The following is a 25,117-nucleotide window of genomic DNA, read 5'->3' as shown; positions in this document are numbered from 1 at the left end:
CCGGGCACTGTGCTTAGGGCGCGCGCGCGCTCCATCCCTCTTAAACGGGCCGTGCGCGCCGTCCTAAAGAGTCCCTGGCCAATGACCGGAGGACTTCTCATATACTGTATAAGGCACCTCCTCCAAAATGGAGGTGCCCGTGCAAGGTTGTTGCTCTGTGTACTAAACTCTGCTTCAGCCCTCAGGTCCCGCTGCCAGTCTGACTACCAGTCCAGTCCGCCAGCCTGACTACCAGTTCAGTCCGCCAGCCTGACTACCAGTCCAGCCCGACAGTCTGCTTACAGCCCAGTCCGCGAGTCTGTCTATGGGCTTGGCCAGTCCACTTATCCGGAGCCTTTACCAGCTACCTGTCTCCACCAGCCAGTATAGACTCCAGCCCGACGGTCTGCCTACCTTGAGGCTCCTGCCTGTTACCTGCCGTGCCTACCAGCCTGCCTACCTGGAGGCTCCTGCCTGTTACCTGTGTGGCACCCCAGGAGTCCGGTTGCCACAGTGGCATTGACTCCCTCAGAAAGGGGTGATGCCATGCCTGAAAGCAAGGAGGGGTCCCCTAATCAGGTTTTGCTAGCATGCAACACTTTCCTGGCTTAAGACCAGCAAGGGGAGCTCCTCCTCTTAGCAACTGGATCTGGAGGCGGGGTTAGTTAGTGTGAGGAGAACAGAAAGGAGTTGAAGTCAAGACGTTGATGAGGAAAGACCTAGGGAGTGGAGCTGCATGGCAGTTCACCCTCGAGGGAAGCGCAGAAGAACCGGACACCGGAATCCGAGGTTGTGGGGCACTGAAAGCCCAGCAGCAGAAACTGGAGGGCAGGAGACTGCAGGTCTCCTGGCCCCATCAGACTCCCGGAGGCTCAGCAGCACAATAGGGCCCAGCACCGCCACGTGGGAGCGACTCTCCAGGAAGGCCCGAGCTGCCTGCCATACGGGTGAGCACAAAGACGTTTTACTCAGGGACGAGGGCAACAGCACAGCTATAAGCAGCAGGGCCAAAGAGATTAGCGCAAAGGGAAGGCCTCCATCTTCACCTGGCGAGGTGGATTCCCAACTTGCTTCCAGGCCGCCCGGATCTCTACTACCAGCTAGTACCCGTGCCCCAGTCTGCCTAACCACCACAAGTAAAGATAAGAGGAAACCGCCATTAAGTTGTGGACTGATTATTAACTGCGCCATCCCCTGCACTTCACTGCACAGCAACATCTATAAAATCACAACTTCATGGCATGGTGCTAAGCTCTGCCTGTGGAGAGCTGAACCAACTCGGCTGCATTAACAACAGCTCCAGCGGACCGGCTCCGCACCGGCGGCTCCCTTTAGCCGCATACCACAGGTGGAGTCACGAACTGTATATAAGAACTTTAATTCCCCTTTAAATATCACCTTTTTATTGACCGCCCTGGGTCACGGACCGGGTCACCGCCACTGTGACATTTCCCCTAGCAACGACCGGCCCGGCACCGAGTACCCCACGGCCCAGGGGTCACAAACAGGATTCACAAAGCCCGATGTAACTGGGTCCTGTGTGCCATAGACTGTACTGAACTGTGTTATCACGTCATTTGCCGTCAGCCGAGGGGAAGCAGGAGGCCCCGATCCGGAACCGCCGGGTAAGAGATCCTTCCGCCTGCAGAGCAGCATACTGGTATGTCAGCAGACGCCGAGGACCTGCCTGAGGTCCACTAATGGGAAGGAAGATGCCCAACCGAGGAGAGGATTCAGCCGCGGCCGCCGCCACTGTCATGCCGTTATCATTGGCGTATATACCGGGGGTGGCGTGGTTGCCCCAGTACTCAGGGGAGTCACACACCCTGACCAACTTTGAGGAGAGACTGCGCAGTTTGTTTAAAGTGTACCCCCTGTCTGAGGAGCAAAAAGTCAGCATCCTCATAGGACAGCTAATCGGTGCAGCCCAGAGAGAGGTGAAGTTCTGGCCGGGCAGGGACAAAGGCACTGTCAAGGAAATACTGGCCCGGTTGAAGGATAGCTTTGACACCCGCACTGCAGCAGAAATTAAAATGAAGTTCTGCGGGTGCAAACAAAGGGTGCAGGACAGTGTAAGGGGCTATGCTCTAAACCTGCAGGAGGCGCTGCGGGCCATTAAACAGGTGGCCCCCAACAGTGTGCGAGATGAGGACAGATTGCTAACTGAGCAGTTTATTGAGGGACTCCTGTCTAACGCTCACCGGACACAGCTGCGCATTATGGCTTTGCAAAACCCTGATCTGGACTTTGCGCAATTTATAGATCGAGCCATCCGGGTGCTGCGAGAACCAACCCCAGGCGGCAATGCATCCCTCCGGCGCCCAGCTATCGCATACCACCAGGAGGTGGCGTCCTTTCCCCCAGCACATGTGGAGGCTGACGCTCAGACAATGACCCGTCTGCAGACCTATGCCTTATGGTCCAGGAGCTGACCAAAAGTGTGGCTACACTAACTAAAACCATGCAGGCCATGCAAGTGTCTCTAAAGGAAAAGATCCAGCTGGCTTCCAGTCCAGATGACGTCCCGTGGCGATGACAGAGAAGAATTCCACTGACCAGAGGTAGGAACAGCAATCGCTACGACCAGGACGGACAACCCATCTGCCGCTGCTGTCAAAAGGCGGGGCACTAAGCAAGATTCTGTAATTTAAACGAGCAACCCCTGGGGAAGAGGGCCAACCCCCAGGAGTAAGACGACCAGGCCCACAAAGCTGGCGAGACAAGTGCGTGGGAGGACGACAGGTAGGACCTTGATGGCATCCCGATGAAAGCACTGCTGGACACTGGGTCCCAGGTGACAACGATGCCATATATCCTTTATAAACAATACTGGACTGATTCAGACATTACCCGCCGTCCAGATGAACATCTTAGTATCTATGCCAGCAATGGTCAGCCCTTGCCTCAGGTGAGGTATAAAGAGGTGACCATAAAAGTTGGCCGAGTAGAACTGCCATCACAAGGAATGATTATTGTTGATATTGATCGCCGAGAAAGTCATCCTATGATAACTATAGGCACCAATCTGATAGAGAATTGTCTTGGGGAAATTATTCTTTTGTTGCAGCAGGTCGCAGAGACTGCCAGTTCCAGTCAGCAGTGAGTTCTGCAGAAGGAGATAAGAGCCCTGATGAAAAGACAACAGGTAGAGCTGTCTGGTGGAGAAGTTGGCAGTGTCAGAATGAGTGATCCATTCCCCATTGCAATGCCCCCTAGGAGTGAAATGATAATATGGTGTGGGGCAGCAATAGGTCTCAGGGGTCAAGATTATCAGGCCCTGGTAGAACCTGTGTACTCTGATAGTAGGCCCACTATCTTGACAGCCAGGGGGGTAGTCGATGTCCGCAAGGGGAGAGTACCGATACGCATCCTGAATTGTGGGGAGAAAGAGGTCCATTTACCCCGGTATGCTACCCTTGCTAAGCTGTTCACTGTCAGTAACAATGCAATAAAGACAGTGGAACCCTTGCCTCCATCCAAACCGGCGGAGGATAACGGCTCCAAGGGGCAGATGGAGGATTGGTGTCAGAAGCTACAAGTAGGCACTGACTCCACCCCCTCCACCAAAAGCATGGAGTATACCGGGTGGTCCAAGAATATGAGCGAGTCTTCAGCAAACACCCACTAGACTTTGGGCAGGTAAAAGGGGTCCAACATCATATCCCCACACGAGATCATCCGCCCATTAAAGAGAGGTACCGGCCTCTACCCTCAGCTCACTATCAATGTGCCAAAGGAATGTTACGGGAGATGAAGGAGGCTGGGGTGATCAGAGATAGTTATAGCCCCTGGGCAGCTCCATTAGTTCTCGTTAGAAAGAAAGATGGTACAATGAGGATGTGTGTTGATTACAGGCAGATTAACCGCATTACACATAAGGATGCCTATCCATTACCCAAAATTGAGGAATCATTAGCAGCATTGAGATCAGCTAACTATTTCTCCACTTTGGATCTCACCAGTGGGTATTGGCAGGTTCCTGTGGCATAGGCGGACAGAGAAAAGACCGCGTTTACAACACCAATGGGCCTCAGTGAGTTCAACTGCATGCCATTCGGGCTCTGCAATGCCCCAGGAACCTTCCAGCGGTTAATGGAGTGTTGCCTAGGACACAAAAACTTCGAAACCATCCTGCTGTACCTAGTCGACGTAATCGTCTACTCAAAGACATATGAAGACCACCTGGAGCACATGGCCGAGGTGTTCGAAGCCCTATCTGGTTATGGCCTGAAGGTAAAGCTGTCCAAGTGCCACCTGTTGAAGCCCAAGGTGCAGTACCTAGTTCATGTGGTAAGCACCGAAGGTGTAGCACCAGACCCTGAAAAAGTCACCGTGATCAAGGATTGGCCAAGACCCTCCACTATCAAGGAAGTGTGGAAGTTCTTCGGTCTGGTAGGCTACTACAGGAGATTCATCAAGGGTTTCACCAAAATAGCGGCACCCATGCAGGACCTCTTAGTGGGCCAGTCCAAGAAGGCCAAGAACCCGAAACCTCCGTTCAAATGGGGTAAACCAGAAGACGAATCTTTCACTCGACTGAAAATGGCTCTTACTGGAGACGAAGTCCTGGCCTACCCCGACTATGGCCAACCCTTTACACTCTATACGGATGCCAGTAACGTGGGATTGGGAGCGGTGCTTTCCCAGGTACAGCAGGGCAGAGAGAGAGTGATTGCCTACGCCAGCAGGAAGCTCCGTCCTACGGAAAGGAACCCCTACAACTCTAGTTCCTTCAAGTTGGGGTTTTTAGCCATAGTCTGGGCTGTAACAGAGCGCTTCAAACACTACCTCGCCTCCTCCAGATTTACAGTCTTCACAGACAACAACCCGCTGACGCACCTGGAGACTGCGAAGCTTGGTGCCCTAGAACACCGATGGATGGCCCGACTGTCTAACTACGAGTTTACCATCAAGTATCGGGCGGGGCATAAAAATACCAATGCTGATGCAATTTCCAGGATGCCCAACTTGCCAGATTGGGGAGAAGGCCCGGAAGATCTGGAGGAAATAGAGCTACTCGCTTTCCATCATCACGGGGTGACCCAATGCTCCCACTGTGTGAGGGACAAGCGCTCCCCCAGCAGAGAGGCCACGTTCAACCCATTGCCCCATCATGGATGGGCAGAGACGCAGGATAGAGACCCAGTTGTCCGCCTGGTAAAGGAGTTGCTGACACAAGCTGACTCGCACCCTGATCCAGATGCTCCACAGGAGACCCAACAGTTGTGGAAGGAGAAGGGCAAACTGTTCATCTACGAGGAAAGCTGTGTCGGAGAAGTATCAACTCCCGGACACACGAACTGGTCTGGCAGGTGGTAGTCCCGAGGCGGGATGCGCCAATGGTCTTAGAAGCATACCACGATGGAGCAGGAGACTTCGGGTGGAAGAAGTTGGAATTCCTGCTACGTGAGCGATTCTACTGGGTTGACATGAGGAAAGCAATCGAGAGGTGGTGTCGAGAATGTGGTCCATGCAACCTGAGCCGGAAATACCGTGACAGCCAGAGGGCTCCCCTGAAGCCCATAATCACCAAACAACCACTTGAACTGGTAGCCTTGGACCACGTGAAGCTAGCCCCAAGCAGGTCAGGCTATGTCTACGCTCTCACCATAGTAGACCACTACTCCCGATTCCTTGTAGTAGTGCCAGTGAAAGATCAGACGGCTCAGACGGCAGCCAAAGCATTTCAACAACACTTTTGTCGCCCGCACGGTTACCCTGAACGAGTGCTTACCGACCAAGGTCCAGCCTTTGGAGCAGAGGTGTTCCAGGAATTCTGTAACTTGTACGGCTGCAAGAAAATCAGGACGACGCCGTATCATCCCCAGACCAATGGGTTGTGCGAGAAAATGAACGAGGTGGTGATAGACCTGTTGAAGACGTTGCTCACAATGAAGACGTAGTTCACAATGAACCCACCACACCAGGGGTAGACACTAGGGACCAGGGTAGGCCAGTGACAACAAATGTACTACGTAGATCAGTAGTTCTCAACTCCAGTCCTCAAGACCCACCAACAGATCATGTTTTCATGATTTCCTTAGTATTGCACAGGTAATAATTCCATCACCTGTGCAAAACTAAGATAATCCTGAAAACCTGATCTGTTGGTGGGTCTTGAGGACTGGAGTTGAGAACCACTGACGTAGATCGACCCGGAGTACTAAGGGTCAGCTCCCTGCCCGCTGGAGGAACTAAAGTGTAAGAGAAGTGTAAGAGAACTATAAATAGTTGTAATCGTTAAATAATGCTAGAAATGTATATATTTGTTAAATTTATGGACAACTGGACCACAGAACTAGGTGTGGTCAGGACAATGTTGGATATAGTTACTAATTGGCCTAGAAAATAAACCGCAGGCGTGGCTGAAGACCAGGCCCACTGAAAGAGTGCCCTGAAGCCACGCCCAAGGATGATACACAAAGTGGGTTGATGCGGTTCCCACCAGCCAAATTTCTGTTACCCGGATTGTGGTGTAAAGACTAAGCGCCGCAGTGACTGCTGTACGTTTTTGATTGGGTTTTTTGTAGTTTTTGCTTTTTGAGATTTTGTAAACTGTTTGTAATGTGAATTGTTATTGTTAATTCAAAAAGGTATCCTTAGTCCGGGAGTACTTAAGTTAACTAGGGGGGAATGTGGCACCCCAGGAGTACGGTTGCCACAGTGGCATTGCCTCCCTCACAAGGGGTGATGCTGTGGCACCCTGCTGTTCACAGGTACCACAGGACCCAGGGTGTATGGACGGACTTCTCCACAAGAGGCCCTCATTACATACAAACACCTCCACCCTTCCACCTCATACCACCAGAGGGAGCCCGTTAGGGATATATATATATGGAGGGTGGAGCCAGGCAGTCAGCGTTTAGAGTCAGACAGAGTCAGAGAGTCTGAGAGCGTGCTGACGCTGAGAGCAGCGAAGATGCAGCACGTCTGCTGCTGAGTTCTAAGGGCCCCAAGTGTGGCCGACGGCAAAGAGGAGAGGAGAGAGGAGTTGAAGGGGCAGAGGAGCATCATAGGCTCACCCTGATATACAAGCCAGACACCGGGTCCGCCCTACAGGGTCCTTTATACCCAGTAGGGACCACCGGCATTCCAAGAGGACTACAAGTCCCTGGCAGACTTGAAGCTAGACCCATTACAGGACCAGGAACCACGAAGGCCCCGGTGACCAGGGATAGTGGTTGCCAGCAGAAGGTCCCACTACCAAGCGACAGGTGAAGGAACAGCACGACACATAAGCTAGGCCCAGTTTCAGGCTGGCCAGGAGCATACAGAGAGGCAGACACGGACCAGGAGGCCTTATACCCGCTCACTGGGGAGAAGTCCTGAAGTGCACCCATCCTACTGAGTACCCTGGACCGTACCTGACATCCGCACCAGTAAAGGTATTGAAGTGAATCCCGTGTCTGTCAGTTACTCCAGCTGCGCCATCCTGCCTGCACTACAAGTATCACCACCCACCATCAAACTCCACACTACCCTGGGGACCCGCTCTGCCTGTGGGGAGCAGAAACATCCCAGCTGTCATCCCATCACCCCCCCAGAGGTCTGCAGCAGTGCTGGTAATCCTTACAAGGTGCCACAGGTGGCATCACAAACTATTTACTTTATTTTTATTTCCATCCAAGATCCAATCCCCTTTTTCAAGAGTGACCCCAGGGTACGGGCCCGGGAGCCGACCACCGCGACATCCCCAAACCAGGGAAAGGCCCGGGTACCAAGTCGTCCCCATCCCCTGGGCGCGTCAACTCTTCCTGGCATCATGAACAGGATTGCGTGCCCGTTGCCACCGGGTACTGTGCGCCTTAAAGAACTGTGTCGCATTCCGTGGTGAAGTTTTCCCGCCAATTGCTGCTGTTTCCCGCCATTGTCCGCCATTTTCGAGTCGCCGCGCGGGAAGAAGAGGGGCGTAACCGTGGGAATTGGAAAGGCGTGACTGCTGGAAGCAAGCGAAGCTCCAGCTCCGCCTCGCGGTCTGACGCAGCACTAGGAAGCGTCAGGTCCTGGAAGGAGACCGTCGTCTGCGGAGCTGCGGCCTACCCGATTAAAGAAACAGGAGGTAAGCTACGGTTCACTAGGGGGGGCGCAACCATGGCCGACGACCAGCGAGACGCCGGAGCACTGGATAACGCTCCTGATACTCAACTTGCGCCAGGCGCTGCTCAGGCCTGGGCGGCCGCCCCACCAGCAGGGGTCGCGATTCCAGTCATGCCCATGGCCCTGCCGTACATCCCCGGAGCAAAATTGCTTCCCCAGTTCGACAGACATTTTTGTAAATCGGCGAGATGTCAAGCCCCACCTGGAACAGGGCCATCCCGACCGGAACTTGTACCCCGGTGACCGTGTCACCTACACTCGACACCACGGGGAACGCGTGTGATATGCCCTCCTGGTGTACTGCGTGATTGAGGAAGGAGAGGACACGTCCCCGCAGTTCATGGCTGATGACCCGGCTGGGTCAGACAGCAAAAATCAGAAATACCCCAGGCGGGGACCCCATTACTAAGTGCAGTAAGTGGGACTGGAAACTGTGTAAATAGTCACCCATAAGGGTACAGTAATATAAAGTTTGTTTTATGTGTGTATAATTACCCGTCAGGGTATACAGACTTCAGGCTGAGGATTGTGAGCAGCCAAAGACTGACCTTGTATATAGTTTGCGCTTCTTAAAATGCTCTCTATTGGTTTTATAAATGCAACCAAGTGACCTCAGAACAAACACCCGTTTGGCGTGGCAGAAAACGTGGTCCAGCACCAGGATCACCTACGCCCTGCAGCCACCCCCAGGGCCTACGTTGAGGGTTTGCGGACGGGTCCCTCATGCTACTGACTTTGCACCTTACTAAAGAAAATGGACACCTGGTTACAGAATGTGCTGTAACCTGTTAAAGAATGTTATTAAAAGTGTTTTATAATGTTATGGTAACTTGTAACGTTTAAGTGATGTGCCTGCCATAAAGGGAAGAAATGTTTTTGTTTATTATCTTATATGCGAATGCATTCTTAAAAATTTTTGCTTGTCTAAAATACCGTGTTTTTGCTTAGTTCCAGCCCGCGGACGTGCTGTGTTTTACCAGGGGGGAGTGTGGCGCCCCTGAGGGTTCAGTCGCCACAGAGGTACTGCACCTCCCCCAGAGGTGTGGTGTCTCCTTCTCTCAGGTAAGGAGGGAATGCTGCCCGGAACCCCAACACCCACATTCAACACTACACTGCTCCAGGCCGGCTGGAAGGGCAAGATGCATTGTGTTTTCCTGCTGAGCCCTGTCCCTGGCTGGAGTGGGGGAACCAAAGGTAGGGGGAACCAGTAGTGGGTGTGGGTGGAGAAAGAAGTGTAGGGGAGCAAAATTGTAGGAGGTATATAAAGGGAAGCCATCTTAGGGTGGCAGGTTAGTCAGTCAGTGAGCAGTCTGAGGAGCAGAGTCTCTTCAGGAGCTCTGCTCCACAAGTGGGGCCTAGTGATAGAGGCCCAGGAGGGCAGCAGAGGAGGAAGGCTCCATTCTATAGAAGGGATCCCAGGGGGCAAGTGCAGGACAGCACCCGTACGCCCCGAATCTGCCAGGTGTCAGAGGGATCAGGCCGCAAGAAGGGGACCGGCCCCTAGACCAGCCGTGTTACTCCAGGTCTCGGCTGGAAAACCGGAGGCTTCTGACTTTTATAGTGCAGTTGCCACAGCCTCATCTTAGTCACCGTGAGGGTCAAGTAGGTCCGGGAACTCCAAGTTTCCCAGAGGGACTTCAGAGCACCCGATCGGGACTGTGTATGGGGAAGCGCAGGGCAGGAGGGAGAAGACCCAGCGTGAGAAGTCGGTCTAGTGAGGAACATAAGAAAGCGGGGTTCCGTCAAGTGCTCCTGACCTATCTGAGGAAGAGCTGAACCCCTGTTCTGGTGAACGCAGCGTGACGTGGGAAGCTGGCACCCGCGCAGTGTACCTGTGGAACTTACATGAGAACTGAGTAAAAACTCGGATGACTGCACTGCACTGCCTCCGTCAGTTATTTCAGCTGCGCCATCTCTCCCTCTGCACTACAACGCCCAGCATCACCACCATATGCACCTACACTGCCCCGGGGGCCCGCTCCGCCTGTGGGGAGCCGAAACATCCCAGCTGCCATCCCATCACCCCCCGGAGGTCTGCAGCAGCGCTGGTAATCCTTACCAGGTACCACAGGTGGCGTCACAAACTATTTACTTTATTTTTATTTCTATCCAAGTTCCAATCCCCTTTTTCAAGAGTGACCCCAGGGTATGGGCCTGGGAGCCAACCACCGCGACATCCCCAAACCAGGTAAAGGCCCGGGTACCGAATCGTCCCCATCCCCTGGGCGCGTCAATGCCATGCCTGGAAGCAAGGAGGGGTCCCCTAATCAGGTTTTGCTAGCATGCAACACTTTCCTGGCTCCAGACCAGCAAGGGGAGCTCCTCCCCTTAGCAACTGGATCTGGAGGCGGGGTTAGTTAGCGTGAGGAGAACAGAAAGGAGTTGAAGTCAGGACGTCGATGAGGAAAGACCTAGGGAGTGGAGCTGCACGGCAGTTCACACCCGAGGGAAGCGCAGAAGAACCGGACACCGGAGTCCGAGGTTGTGGGGCACCAAAAGCCCAGCAGCAGAAACCAGAGGGCAGGACACTGCAGGTCTCCTGGCCCTATCAGACGCCTGGAGACTCAGCAGCACGATAGGGTCCAGCACCGCCATGTGGGAGCGACACTCCAGGAAGGCCCGAGCTGCCTGCCATACGGGTGAGCACAAAGACGTTTTACTCAGGGACGAGGGCCACAGCACAGCTATAAGCAGCAGGGCCAAAGAGATTAGCGCAAAGTGAAGGCCTCCATCTTCACCTGGCGAGGTGGATTCCCAACTTGCTTCCAGGCCGTCCGGACCTCTACTACCAGCTAGTACCCGTGCCCCGGTCTGCCTAACCACCGCAAGTAAAGATAAGAGGAAATCGCCATTAAGTTGTGGACTGATAATTAACTGCGCCATCCCCTGCACTACACTGCACAGCAACATCTATAAAATCACCACTTCCTGCCCTGGAGCTAAGTTCTGCCTGTGGAGAGCTGAACAAACTCGGCTGCATTAACAACAGCTCCAGCGGACCTGCTCCGCAGCGGCGACTCCCTTTAGCCGCATACCACAGGTGGAGTCACGAACTGTATATAAGAACTTTAATTCCCCTGTAAATATCACCTTTTTAGTGACCGCCCTGGGTCACGGACCTTGTCACCTCCACTGTGACATCTCCCCTAGCAACGACCGGCCCGGCATCGAGTACCCCACGGCCCAGGGGGCGCGTCACCTGCCATGCCTACCAGCCTGCCTACCTGGAGGCTCCTGCCTGTTACCTGTCATGCCTACCAGCCTGCCTAGCCGGAGACTCCTGCCTGTTACCTGTCGTGCCTACCAGCCAGCCTACCTGGAGTCTCCTGCCTGTTACCTGCCGTGCCTACCAGTCTACCTACCTGGAGGCTCCTGCCAGTTACCCGCGGTGTCCGCCAGTCCGTCTACCCGGACCACCCGTCAGCCTGCCTGCCGTGCTCATCTGCTGTACTGGTCAGTCCCTGCCACCTAACCCGTGGGAGTCACCTGCTCTCATACAAGGTCGGTCCCAGAGTGGTACCTGGTCCCTCTGCTCGGTCCCTCCCTGGTTCACGGAGTCGATTGAGCTGCCGTGCGACCTTGGTCGGTCCGTGTTGATACTTAGTCACGCCCCTCTGGTCCCTCCTTGCACCGCAGCACAGAGGTTCCACCACCCGGATCCGTAACAATCGCCACATACACAACACATTTTACTCCGCCCCAATCACTTACCTCCCAACTTACTACTGACAGTAAAAAAAAGGAGAAACCATGCAGCGCATTTAGCACGCCAAGGCAAATTTTGACCACGCCTAAAGCCATGCCCCTTAGCCACACCCATATACCATTTCTTTCTAACTTGGCAGGAGGAGATGTCAGAGGGGCAGAAGCGGTGAGGGACATTCAGCAGACGCTCCAGATTGCAGGTTGTAGACCCAAATCCAGGACTGTCCCGCTGCATCCGGGATGGTTGAGACTAGAGATGACCAGATCGATTCACAAGACTCCGGTCCAGCGTCCAAGTCAATGATACCTGGCAGCTGGAGGAGTCCCACAAATCTCTTACCTTCCGCCATCTCCGGCGTGGTTTTTGATTAGCCAGGGCTAGCACAACATCATTTGTACGTCATGCTCATCTCTAGCTGGGACCTATGGATTTATTTTTTTGTTCATTCATTTATAGTTGTAGCAGCCATAACTTACTCATTTTTATGCAAGCTTCATTAAATTACATCTTGCTTTTTTTGTGTCTCTAAGGCCATGTTCACACCTTGGGTAAATACTGTGTTTTCTGGAGGTGTCCGCACCAAAATACGCACTAACAATCTTCTCTGGTTATTGCATTTTTGCTGCATTTTTTATGCATTTTTCCTCTTATTTGGTTTGTTTTTGGTGCAGATTTGAAACAATATTTTAATGTGGTTTTTATAAGAAAAGCTTTTTTTCTACAGCTAAAAAAGTAACTGCAGTTTTTCACATGCATTTCTTAGGTTCCACATAGAAGCTTCTACAGAAAAAAAGCACCAAAATGGCATAGTTCAACAACCTCTTTAGATGCACAGTGGTTAACGTTTTCATGAAATCACAGCCACTTTGCTTGGACAGTTAAACATAGCAGAATTTCTGTGCAAAAAAGCAGCAGAAAAAAAAACACAGCATTTAAGCTCCATGTGAACATGGCCTAGATGTCCAAGCAGAGTGGATGTGATTTTATGAAAACTCTTGTCCTCGTTACGTCTAAAGGTGCTGTTGAAGGCTTCTTTGTTGAGCCTGAAAAAAAACAAAAAAAATGCAATTGTATTTTCTAAGTGCAGAATCAAAGCTTTTCTATACTACTAACAAAACATTTAAAATGTTGCTTCACATCTGCACTAAAAGAGCATGAAATAACGCATAAACGAAAAGCAATAAATAAAATAAGATTTTTATTGTGTTGTGTGTAGTGTTGAGCGAGTATGTTCTATTAACCCTTTCGCCGAGTATGCTCGGGCCGAGCTCCGAGTATTTACAGCTGCTCGGTGATGTGTTTGAATCGCTCCCGTGTGCATGATTTGCAACTGTTTGACAGTTTTACTACATGTAAGGAATGTCTATTTCTTACACATTCCTCACATGTATTAAAACTGTCAAACAGTTGCAAATCATGCACACGGGAGAGACTCAAACATAACACCGAGCAGCTGTAACTACTCGGAGCTCGGCCCGAGCATACTCGGAACAGAACATACTCGCTCAACACTAGTTGTGTGGTGTGGACAACTGCAGTGTCCACACACATGACGCACCTCAAATTGGGACAGTACCGCTGAATCTGGGACGGTTGGGAGCTATGTCACTCGCTGTTTTACCAAGCTAGCGTGATGGCTGTACTGGGCAACACACTGGTACACATGCACACCCAGCTTTCTCAAGCTCCTGAACGGTTCACTACTTGCACTCTTTGAACAAGGTAAAACAACCAATCTATTTTCTCTTCTGGAGATTTGGGGGTGCATTAGAGCAACGAGAGACAAACTTATTACATTTTTTATTTAATATACAAAAAAAGTACAGTCTTTAAAAAGGATTACAAAATGTGAAATAACAAAAAAGAGATACATAGAAGCAAAAGGAGTATAAAATAAAAGAGATAAAATACAGATTCCATAAATTGGATCTGTGAGAGCTTGTGGTGGAGGAGAACACCATGGGAAATATGGACAGATCTGCCATACACGTTGCTTCTCCTTAGGTCTTACTTGGATATTCATTAGATAACATGTTATAACGGGTCTGACCAGACCTCTCACTCCTCACTTCGCTGAGGTGAGGATGGGTGATTAGATTTAATTTTAACTAAATTTTAGCCCTTATTTCTGCTCTAGGTCATATTTTTCCCCCAGAGATCTAGAGAAACAATATGGCCATCATGTTACTGAACATCCTTCAAGTATTCTAAACATATCACACATAATTATGACATATCCATAATTCAGGGAGATATTGAGCTCCTGTAGGTAGCCAGCTAGCAAAGCTTTTGCAACTAAACCCAAAGATGCAAATAAGCTCCCCAATCCATGCATTGTGTAAAACAAGAATTTTAATAAAAAAAAATTAACATATTGCTTTACCTTGTCCTGTCTATGAACAGTAAGAATGGTACAGAAGCTGAAAGCCTTGATACCCCTGCATTTAACACCAATGTGTCAGTGGAGGCATACAGTGACACATCTGCTGGCCCAGATGGTTATCCAACATTGACAGCTGCCTGTGAATTACTCTGTGTACTCCCTCCATGTCTCTCCTCATCAGATAACCTGCTTAAATTACTGGTTCACAGCTGGGGGTAGAGGCAGTGATCGAATGCCCCCCCCCCCCGGCTTTTGTTCTGTATAACTCATAACTCCACTTATGACAGTATTTTTATAAAATATTTGTAATATTTTTTTCCCATAACACAGTCATTATTAAAAGTACTAATTTGAAATCTTGCAATTTTTAGACTGACCACTAGGGCTTTTCGAGACTCTAACTTCCTGTTGTTTCAGCAAATCTACATGTACATTAGCAACAATGAACAGACCCTTTTTTCCATTTTGAGCCATCTAATAAGTGTGTGCAAAGGTCATTGGGAAGGGAGGGGAAGAAGGAGAGCTGTGGTATCATCTTCTGTGATTAGCGGATCCTATGTTATCATCTGTGAATAGAGGTATTATCAGTTATTTATATCCAGCCTTTGATGGTAAGGAGACTTCTGTACATTTTTTATGAAAATATCGGAAGTATGAGTCTAAACTAGTCCCATTGTCTCGTGTGAAAATTGCAAGATTTCCATTTTTTTTTAAATAAAGATCGTGATATGAAAACAAAAATGGCAAAATGTTATTAAATAATATACTTAACAGAAAAAAACTATTTAAACAATTGTACATTTTATTACGCCTTTTTCCCTTCAGAGTTCACTGACAAAAAATGTTGATACAATTGAGTGTGTAATATGAACTTTAGTTGGAGCTTTTAGTGTCTGAAGAATAAATACCTTTTCCACTTGTAAAGTCCTTAAAGAACATGTCCCAGGAATCATAGGAAGGAAGAGGAGGCATGCTATTATGAAAATTATAAAAGGAGATAGCCGTGTCTTTTGGGTTACGAAGAACCAACAATATCTGTCAAAACAGCAAAACAATAAATATTACATTTTTCACAAATTTTCTAGCATATTTTACAATATTTTATAAATTTGTGGTTGGGCCCAGTCTGCTATCTTCTTCTTGTTTGAGCTTGTATGTCCTCCTATTCCTACAATATTTTTTAGTGTTTAATTAAAATAGTTATCTGGTTCTTAAAAATTAATATTTGATTATGAAGGCTCTTGCTTGTGCATATTTATAGGCTATGCTCTATGCTAGTAATGTGGAGGTCTGTATATGTAATTAGTTACTAACTGTTCTATATTGTGAAGGGTTTTTATTTGGTTCTTTTATTCTCCATACCAATATCTATATATAAAAAATAATTATCAAATAAAATATTGCAATATTACACTGATGACTAAGCCTAATATTAGGCTAATGCTTCCTGTACAATAATAATTACTTTTCAGCAGTCATCTGTTATCAGGAAACGTAGAATTACAATTAACTGATACCTCCCAACCTTCAGAAAAGAAAAAGAGGGAGAGGTTATGTGGTTCATGTAGTGCTCTGTGGCAAAATGTTAAGGCCACATCCTTAACCACACCCCGTAGCTATTTATCATTTCTTACTTCCCTGACCACAAAAAAAATAGTTAGCAAGCTAATCCTAAATCATACCACTGTCGTATGCCATTATAGGAAAAAGCAACAGAAAACCGCCTGGGGACAAATTCATTAATACACACCAATGGAGCTTGATTGGGACGGTGACTATTATGAGCTCCGCTACCTTTCTGTCAAGGTTCCCATCATATTTCACATTTAAATTCTCATCATCTTAAGTCCATGCGCAAGCCCTTTCTTTATCGCTCCTTTCAGCCTGCAGGCCAGGGCTCATTGCAACTTTCAATATAAAGCCACGTTCACACGTTCAGTATTTGGTCAGTATTTTACATCAGTATTTGTAAGCCAAAACGAGGAGTGGAACAATCAGAGGAAAAGCATAATAGCACATATATTGTATGGCACCCATCTTTCCAACTCTGTGATAAATCTTACCTCTCCTGTGTGCATTAACCAAGTATGTTTGTAAGCTGACTACTGCACGACCCCCGTTCACCACTTTTCTTTATGACCAGCCTCCTGTTTTACTTTTCCTGTGTTATACCCTGCATCTGCTCAATTTGTAATTATCTGATAAAGGTGAACTCAGGCCTCTCCCCTCTGCTTCACACCTGAATGCATTTGTTAGCACATATATTGTGAGTAGGGAGTCTGCTGACATAGTCTGCCCAGTGTGTCATACAAGTGTGATGTACTGAATTAGACCTGAATTTAACTAGAAAGGAACTGAAGGGAACTGGATACACAGTCATAGTAAACAATATTTCTGTTAGTTTTCACTCTCCCGCCTATATTCCTCCAGTCTCTACTAACTCCCCTAATCCCCATACCTAGCAAGGAACTGGTCATTTCTCTCTCCATCCTCCCCATCCATCTCACTTCCTCCTCAGATCTGTTCCTCAACATACAATCCTGTGTCTCCAAGCATAGACAACCCTCTCCTGCTCCCACCTGCTAAGACTTTCCCTGTCTCTGCTCACTACCGACGATATCTCTCCAAATCCTGGTCCTCCTCACCACATCCCCACAATCACTTTCGCTTCCTATCCACAACCAATCACAAAATCTGGCAACCTTTCTAACCTCATACCCATTCGCCCAGCCCCCACTTCCCCAGTCCCAATAACAGGAGCTCCATGGAATACTTGCTCCGTCTGCAACATACTTTCATACATCCATGATATTTTGATTACTAACAAACTTTCCTTCCTCAACATCAGTGAAACCTGGCTTATCCCCTCTGACTAGCCTCTCCAATTTCGCTTTCATACGGTGGATTCCACTTTTCCCATCCCACCAGCCCTCAGCGTCAAACATGGTGGAGAAGTTGGTTTTCTCCTGTCAGATGACTGCGCCTTCACCCAAATCCCACTGCCTCCCTCCTTACTCTCCCCTCTTTTTAGCTGCACTGTATGCACATCTACTCCCCCTCCAACCTCCAACTGGCTGTCATTTACCACCCGCCAGGGCCAGCCACCATTTTCTTTGACCACTTCACCTCTTGGCTACGTCACTTCCTTTCCGATGACATCCCCACTATCATAATGGGCGACTTCAACTTCCAACTCATCTGTCTCAAAGCTTCTATCTCTCACTTCCTCCTTCAGCCTTACTCAATGGTCTTCCGCACTCATTCACAAAAAGGGTCACACACTGGACCTCATCTTCAACCGCTTCTGTTCCCTATCTAACCTCTCTAACTCACCTGTCCCTCTTTCTGACCACAACCTGCTTACATTCTCTACGCTCTCGTCTCTCCTCTCCAGGTCCTCAACCCCCACTCCACAAACTTGCACACCCTCGCAAAAATCTTAAACACCTTGACCTACACATACCCTCTGAATCCCTTCTCCCTCTTACAGACATTAGTTCCTTACATGATGCTGCTGCCACTTTACATAGCACCATAACAGCTGCAGCTCTCGATTTAGTTGCCCCCTTTCACACATACCAAAGCTCGCACAATCAACAGGCAACCCTGGCACACCAACCTGACTAAAGAACTGAGATGGGCTTCCAAGATTGCTGAGCGGAGATGGAAAAGGACCCATTCCAACGATCACTTCATCGCATTCAAACAGTCCCTCGCTACTTTCAAGTCCACGTTCACTGCAGCAAACCAAACAAACATACTTCTCATCTCTCATATCCTCCCTATCTCACAACCCTAAACAGCTATTCAATACTTTCAGTTCTCTCCTTCATCTCCCTGCGACTCCTCCCTCTCCTCTCATCTCAGCTGAAGACTTTGACTCATTCTTCAAGCAGAAGATTGACATCATTAGGCAAAGCTTTTTCCTAAAGTCTCCACAGCCCCTCCTCATATCTGCTCAACCCTCCTTCTCTAAAACCAGCTTCTCCACCATTACGGAAGATCAACTTTTCTCTTTACTCTTCAAATCACACCTCACCACCAGTGAACTTGACCCAATCCCGTCCTACCTCATCACTAACCTTACCACAGTCTTCATCCCAACCCTAACCTACCTCTTCAACCTGTCACTAATAACTGGTGTCTTTCCCTCATGCTCAAACATGTCTCAATCACACCCATCCTCAAAAAGCCCTCCCTTAACCCATCCTCTCTGTCCCACTCTCTACCCCAACATTTCAGACTCCCGAATACTGATAGTGAAGCTGTGGTCTGAGGCCACGTTCACACTTTCAGTATTAGGTCAGTATTTTACATCAGTATTTGGTGGATGAAAGATACAGCAGTGGTACACGTGTTTCTATTATACGTTTCCTCTGATTCTTCCACTCCTGATTTTGGCTTACAAATACTGATGTAAAATACTGACCAAATACTGAACCTGTGAATGTGGCCTAACAAGCCCATGCTGCTTCCCTCCCTCTGAGGCCTCGTTCACAAATTTAGTATTTTGTCAGTATTTTACATTAGTATTTGTAAGCCAAAACAAGGTGCTTGTGTTTTTATTATACTTTTCCTCTAATTGTTCCACTTCTGCTTTTGGCTTACAAATACTGATGTAAAATACAGACCTAATACTGAACATGTGAACGTGGTCTGACTCTTAGGCCTCTTTCACATGTTCGGATATTTCCGGTACTGTAAAAAACAATACCGGAGATATCAGTGTCAGTGTGTGTGATACGTGTACCGCATCAGTATCACACGTACCAGCACTTGGGAATCAGTGGTACAGTTAGCTCTGTTCCTAAGCGCCGGGTGCTGAACGTTGGCCTCATCATTGTCCCCTGCTTGCACTGCGATCAGCGCTAGCAAGGGACAATGATGAGAGTAGTATTCTGCTCCCACTGTGTCCTGGTGTAAAAATAAGATTAAAATAAAAAAATCCTTATACTCACCTGTCCAAAGATGTCACCCGTTATAATACATTTGACCGCTCACGCCGAGGAGCTGGGGAGAATGATTCGCTGCAAAATCACTAATGGATCAATCCCATATCATGTTATCTGCAGCACATCTGCAGTTTACACTGGGTGATATGCTGTTCTGCCTGATAACTGTCTACACATTTAGGAATCAAGGAGGTACCCTAACCTCAATTATATATTATAGATGATTATTTTTTAGTTTGTTAGTAAACCCATCATGAATATCTGAAAAATGAAGCCTGCTGAGAGCTGACTTTTATATGGCTATTATACGGATTTTAACCCCTTCACCTCTGGGAAATTTTCCGGGTTTTTTTTTTTCTGTTTTGTTTTTTCTTCCCTCTTCTTCTTGGCAGTTATATAATGACAGATTTCCTCTGTTGCTCTGTACTTTTCTGGCACATTGCATTTTTGTTGTCTGTTTATATTTTGCTACCTTTGACTATTGTATATTATGTAGTGTTGAGCGAGCACTAAAATGCTTGGGTGCTCGAAGCTCGGGCCGAGCTCACCGTGATACTCTGGTGCTCGACCCGAGCAACGAGCCCAATGTTAGTCTATGGGAGACCCGAGCATTTTTGCGGCGGCAGTCTTTAGAAAGCCTAAAAAGTGCCCAAAACGATAGTGACAGTGCTCAAAAGACATGGGGACAGCATGGGGATCGCTCCAGGAAGCATTTCTGACCCCCAGGTCACTGCTGTCAACAACGTGGTCAGAGGTATTAAGTCACTTTTACGGGCTCACAATAAAAAGTTCAAAAACGAAACTGAAACGGTTTTCCTGTGAAATATGTTAAGGAACTTCCTTTCCAGGGAAAAGACTTGTGTATAAAGTAAAATAAATAACCAAAAACAAAAATACTCCTCCACACCTTGGGCTAAGTTCACAAGTAGAATTTTTTATGCGTTTTTGCACTTTTGTATTGCTTTCAACCGTGACAAATGCATTCACCGGGAAATGTCATTTTAACATTTTACAATCTTATCTGGCCATGTGCTGTGTGACACATGCATACAGTGCTAAAAGACATGGGAACAGCATGGGGAAGACCCCTGGAAGCATCTCTGACACCCAGGTCAATGCCTAAAAGTGTGCCCATCAGAAGTGATCCTTTCCGCATCAGAAGATGCAGACTTGCAACTATCCCCGTGCAAGTCCTTGTTCCAGGCCAGTGTTCAATTGTACCTCCCCCATTCCTTGCAATGCAAGCGCAAGTATGCAGCCTGCCACCCACCCACCCCCAGGCTGCAATAACATACTGCTAGCTTGCACTTGAAATGGGGCCTTTTAGTTTGGAGGAGGCCGAAGCTGGCCACTACCTCATGGCTGCTTCAGCAGCGAGGTATCCATACTCAGTCCCCAGCCGTCCGGCGGCCAGGTGTCCACGCTCGGTCCCCAGCCTGGCCGGGTGTCCATACTCGGTCCCCAGCCGTCCCGCGGCCGGGTGTCCACACACGGTCCCCAGCCGCCTGGGGGCGGCCGGGTGTCCATAAATGGTCCCCAGCCGCCCCTTTTTCTCCTTGGAAGTTCCCCCACACTTTTCTTAGCCTGGCCTGCTTTAGGGCAACATTGGACGAGCCCACCAGAGAACCAGACTCCTCCGGTGGGCCCTGGCTTCTCCATCAGGGGAGTTGAGAGTGCCAAGGTGAGGAGCATGATGATGATGATAGAAGTTAGCATCTGCTTTGTTTTCTTGGAATGCAAGCGCATGTAAATAGTAGCGGCTAGGCCTGAGGTGGTCAGCATTTTGGCGTATATCCTACCTCCTCAGAGGATTGCTGGATGTTTTCCTGCTACTATCCCAGTTCTATGACTCCCGTTAAAACAAAGCTTCAGGTGATGAATGATGGATGAGGTGGTGGAAAAGGAGAAAGAGCAGGAGGAACAGGGACCATTCACATCAATATCAAGCCAGTCAACCACACATGTCTTGTAGGATATGTTTCTGTACCAAAACGAGCGGTTCGGCTACACAGTTATAGGGCATGCAGTGAGTGCAATGCCTAACAAAAATTTCGAGGCACTCCAATGCCCCTTGGAAGTGACATGGAGGTCAGAGGGCCTTAACTAAACCGTTTTTTCCATTTATAGCAACTGGGTCTCCTGTGCACTGTTGGCCTAAGCAGTGAATGGAAGGCTTTCCAAAAAAAATTATACCCCTTGAAACAGACGTGGATTACAGCATACTAAAAACTTTCTACCCATTATTGGGGGGTGGGTCTCCCTTAGTGTTTGCCTATGCATTGAAAAGCAAAAGCTGACTAAAATTAGGAGGAAATGCAATGCCCCTTGGAAGAATGGTGGAGGTCGCAGTGGAATAAAAAGACAATATTAATGCACCTGGCAAAAGTGGTGGAGGTCACAGTAGCTTAAAAAGATGGTTTTAATGCCCCTTGGAAGAATGGTGGAGGTCGCAGTGGAATAAAAAGACAATATCAATGCCCCTTGAAAAAGTGGTGGAGGTCGCAGTAGTTTAACAAGACGTTTTTAATGCCCCTTGGAAGAGACGTGGAGGTCGCAGTGGAATAAAAAGACAATATCAATGCCCCTTGGAAAAGTGGTGGAGGTCACAGTAGCTTAACAAGACGGTTTTAATGCCCCTTGGAAGAGACGTGGAGGTCGCAGTAGCTTAACAAGACAGTTTTAATGCCCCTTGGAAGAGACGTGGAGGTCGCAGTGGAATAAAAAGACAATATCAATGCCCCTTGGAAAAGTGGTGGAGGTCGCAGTAGCTTAACAAGACGGTTTTAATGCCCCTTGGAAGACACGTGGAGGTTGCAGTAGCTTAACAAGACGGTTTGAATGCCCCTTGGAAGAGACGTGGAGGTCGCAGTAGCTTAACAAGACAGTTTTAATGGCCCTTGGAAGGGACGTGGAGGTCGCATGGGAAAAGAAATACAATATCAATGCCCCTGGGAAACGTGGAGGTCACAGTAGCTTAACAAGATGGTTTTAATGCCCCTTGGAAAAGTGGTGGAGGTCGCAGTAGCTTAACAAGACGGTTTTAATGCCCCTTGGAAGAGACGTGGAGGTCGCAGTAGCTTAGCAAGACGGTTTTAATGCCCCTTAAAACAGACATGGAGGTCGCAGTGGAATAAAAAGACAATTTCAATGCCCCTTGGAAAAGTGGTGAAGGTTGCAGTAGCTTAACAAGATGGTTTTAATGCCCCTTGGAAGAGACGTGGAGGTCGCTGTAGCTTAACAAGATGGTTTTAATGCCCCTTGGAAGATACGTGGAGGTCGCAGTAGCTTAACAAGACGGTTTTCATGCCCCTTGGAATCGACATGGAGGTCGCAGTGGAATAAAAAGACAATATCAATGCCCCTTGGAAAAGTGGTGGAGGTCGCAGCTTAACAAGATGGTTTTCATGCCCCTTACAAGAGCCATGCAGTACAGCATATTAAAAACATTAATCCCATTATTGGGGAGTGGGTCTCCCATAGTCTTTGCCAATGCCTAAAAATTAGGACAGAGGAACTTGCAATGCTGGCAACACGGTCCACGGACATCCTGGTGGTATAGTGGTGGTGGAGGCTGAGGATAAGGAGAAGAGCAAAATACAGCCAAAATGAGGAAGCATATACCCATGTGTGGGTGTGAAGCGGTGCATGGGAATACACCTCCCGAAATAAGTGGATTTGACTTTGTTACTCTGCTGTCATTTGGTGGTGATGAGAAGTCTGGCCCAATCCATCTCTTGTTCATTTTGATAAGGGTCAGCTTGTCAGCATTTTCAGTTGACAGGCGAGTGCGCTTATCAGTTATAATTCCCCCAGCGGCACTAAAAACACGCTCCGATAACACGCTAGCGGCAGGGCAGGCCAGGACCTCCAAGGAGTACAGAGCGAGTTCATTCCAAGTGTCCAGCTTGGATACCCAATAATTAAAAGGCACAGAGGAATCACGGAGGACGCTGGTACGGTCGGCAAGGTACTCCCTCACCATCTTTTGAAACTCTCCACTCCTTGTGAGAGTACCCTGTGCCTCAGGGCCTGTAAGCTGGGCGGGTCTCAGAAAACTGTTCCAGAATGTTGACAGTGTTCCCCTGCCTCTGCTGGATTGGAGTTGCATCTCTCTCGCCTGTACGCCTTGGTTGGTCAACGAACTGTGACCTCTGCCGCTAGCGTGTTCAGAAGGGAATTTTTTTAACAGTTCTGCAGCAAGGGCCTTCTGGTACTGCCACATTTTTGTAGATCTCTCCACCTCAGGAATAAAAGAGTGAAAGCTCTCCTTGTAGCGGGGGTCTAAAAGTGTCATCAACCACTAATGACTGTTACACAACATTTTGACAATGCGAGGGTCACGGTTAAGGCAGAGTAACATAAAGTCTGCCATGCGTGCCAGACTGGTAACAGGCAAGACTTTCGTGTCCTCACCAACATGATGACTGACCATGCTCTCCTCCTCCTCCTCCCCCCTGTCCTCAGGCCACCCACGCTGAATCGACTGTATGACAGTTGTACAGGTACTACCGTCTACAGCGCATGATACCAGCTCATGTTCTTCCTCCTCCTCCTCCTCCTCTCCCTCATTGTCCCCCCATGCATGTTGGGATGAGATGAGGCTGGGCTGTGTGTAATCGCCCTTTACGGGTTCTTGATCCATCTCATCATACTCTGGCTGCAATGCCTCCTCTTTAATTCTCTGCAGAGAGCGTTGCAAAAGACAGACAAGTGGGATGCTGACGCTATTGATGGCGTCATCGCCACTCACCATCTTGGTGGACTCCTCAAAATTTGTCAGGATGGTACATATGTCAGACATCCAGGTCCACTCTTGAGGTCTTATGTGTGGAGTCTGACTTGAATATCGACGGCCTTGTTGCAGCTGGTACTCCACAACTGCTCTCTTCTGCTCACAAATCCTTTGCAACATGTGGAGGGTAGAGTTCCAACGTGTGGGGACATCATACACAAGTCAGTGTGCCGGAAGCTGCAAACGCTGCTGCAACACAGCAAGGGCGGCGGAAGCTGTAGCCGACTTCCGAAAATGAGCTGACAGGCGGCGTACTTTGATGAGCAGATCTGGCAACTCGGGGTACGATTTAAGAAACAGCTGAACCACGAGGTTAAGCACATGAGCCAGGCATGGTACGTGTGTGATCTCGCCTCGCCTCAGAGCCGCCACCAGGTTACGGCCATTGTCACTGTAACATACCTGGCGGCGCCCTTGCATAGTGGTCCATCTCCCACTGTGCAAGAGCGCGCACTTGATCTCCAGTCCAGAATGTCTCTCTGGCTTCCCTCCATGCTGTCTGTTTGTGTCTGTTTCTTCTGCTTAAGGGCGGCGCCCGATCACTTCCTGCTTTTTGTACCTGCTGTGGGTCACACCCCTTGTGCGTCCTCAGCCTATTGCTGTCTGTCACCTGGTATATTACCCAGCTGCTCCAATCAATCCCTGCCTGAGCATTGTGTTTCATTCAGTGTGTGCTTGCACTCTGAAGGTGCCAGGTCCCGTTCTGTGTTCTCTTGTCTGCCTATCCTGGAGGCTGTATTTCCAAGCCTGTCTGAACACGCTCCTAGCCTGTTCCTCCCGCCTTCTAGGGGCCGATTACCTAGACCCGCTCCTGTATCTTGTCTGTCCTGTCTGAACTTGCTCCTAGCCTGTTCCTCCCGCCTTCTAGGGGCCGATTACCTAGACCCGCTCCTGTATCTTGTTTGTCCTGTCTGAACACGTTCCTTGCCTGTTCGTCCCGCCTCTCTGGGGGCCGTATTCCCAGACCCGCTCCTGTATCCCGCTGCAGTGTCGGTCTCTTCCGTACACTCAGTTCCAGTCTGAACTTTCTCCTATCCTTTACCTGTTTTGCCTCTATGTCCGTTCCTTTCCTTTTTCTGCAGAGTCTGAACTCGTACCTAACTCCTGCTTGTTGTCTCTGTACTCCCGTTTGTGTGTTTGTGGTCCACTCGCTGCTTCACTGCAAGTACCTTGTGGGTATCTGGCTCTGTCTTTCCCTTCCTGTCTGT

General features: G+C 48.9%; 1 protein-coding gene across 1 annotated transcript in view; it reads right to left on the bottom strand.

The window, feature by feature from the left end:
- LOC141257754 (sulfotransferase 6B1-like) overlaps positions 1-25,117 on the bottom strand; it is a 297,433-nt gene that overhangs the window by 70,149 nt on the left and 202,167 nt on the right. Inside the window, exon 5 of the mRNA XM_073672684.1 lies at positions 15,074-15,200. Coding sequence (XP_073528785.1) covers positions 15,074-15,200 — 127 coding nt within the window. The remainder of the gene's footprint in view (positions 1-15,073; positions 15,201-25,117) is intronic.

This window comes from Phyllobates terribilis, unplaced genomic scaffold (genome assembly GCF_046119375.1).
Source record: "Phyllobates terribilis strain yellow unplaced genomic scaffold, ASM4611937v1 Scaffold_3__8_contigs__length_932513732, whole genome shotgun sequence".
Taxonomy (NCBI): Eukaryota; Metazoa; Chordata; class Amphibia; order Anura; family Dendrobatidae; genus Phyllobates; species Phyllobates terribilis.
This window is presented reverse-complemented; position numbering and strand designations above follow the sequence as displayed.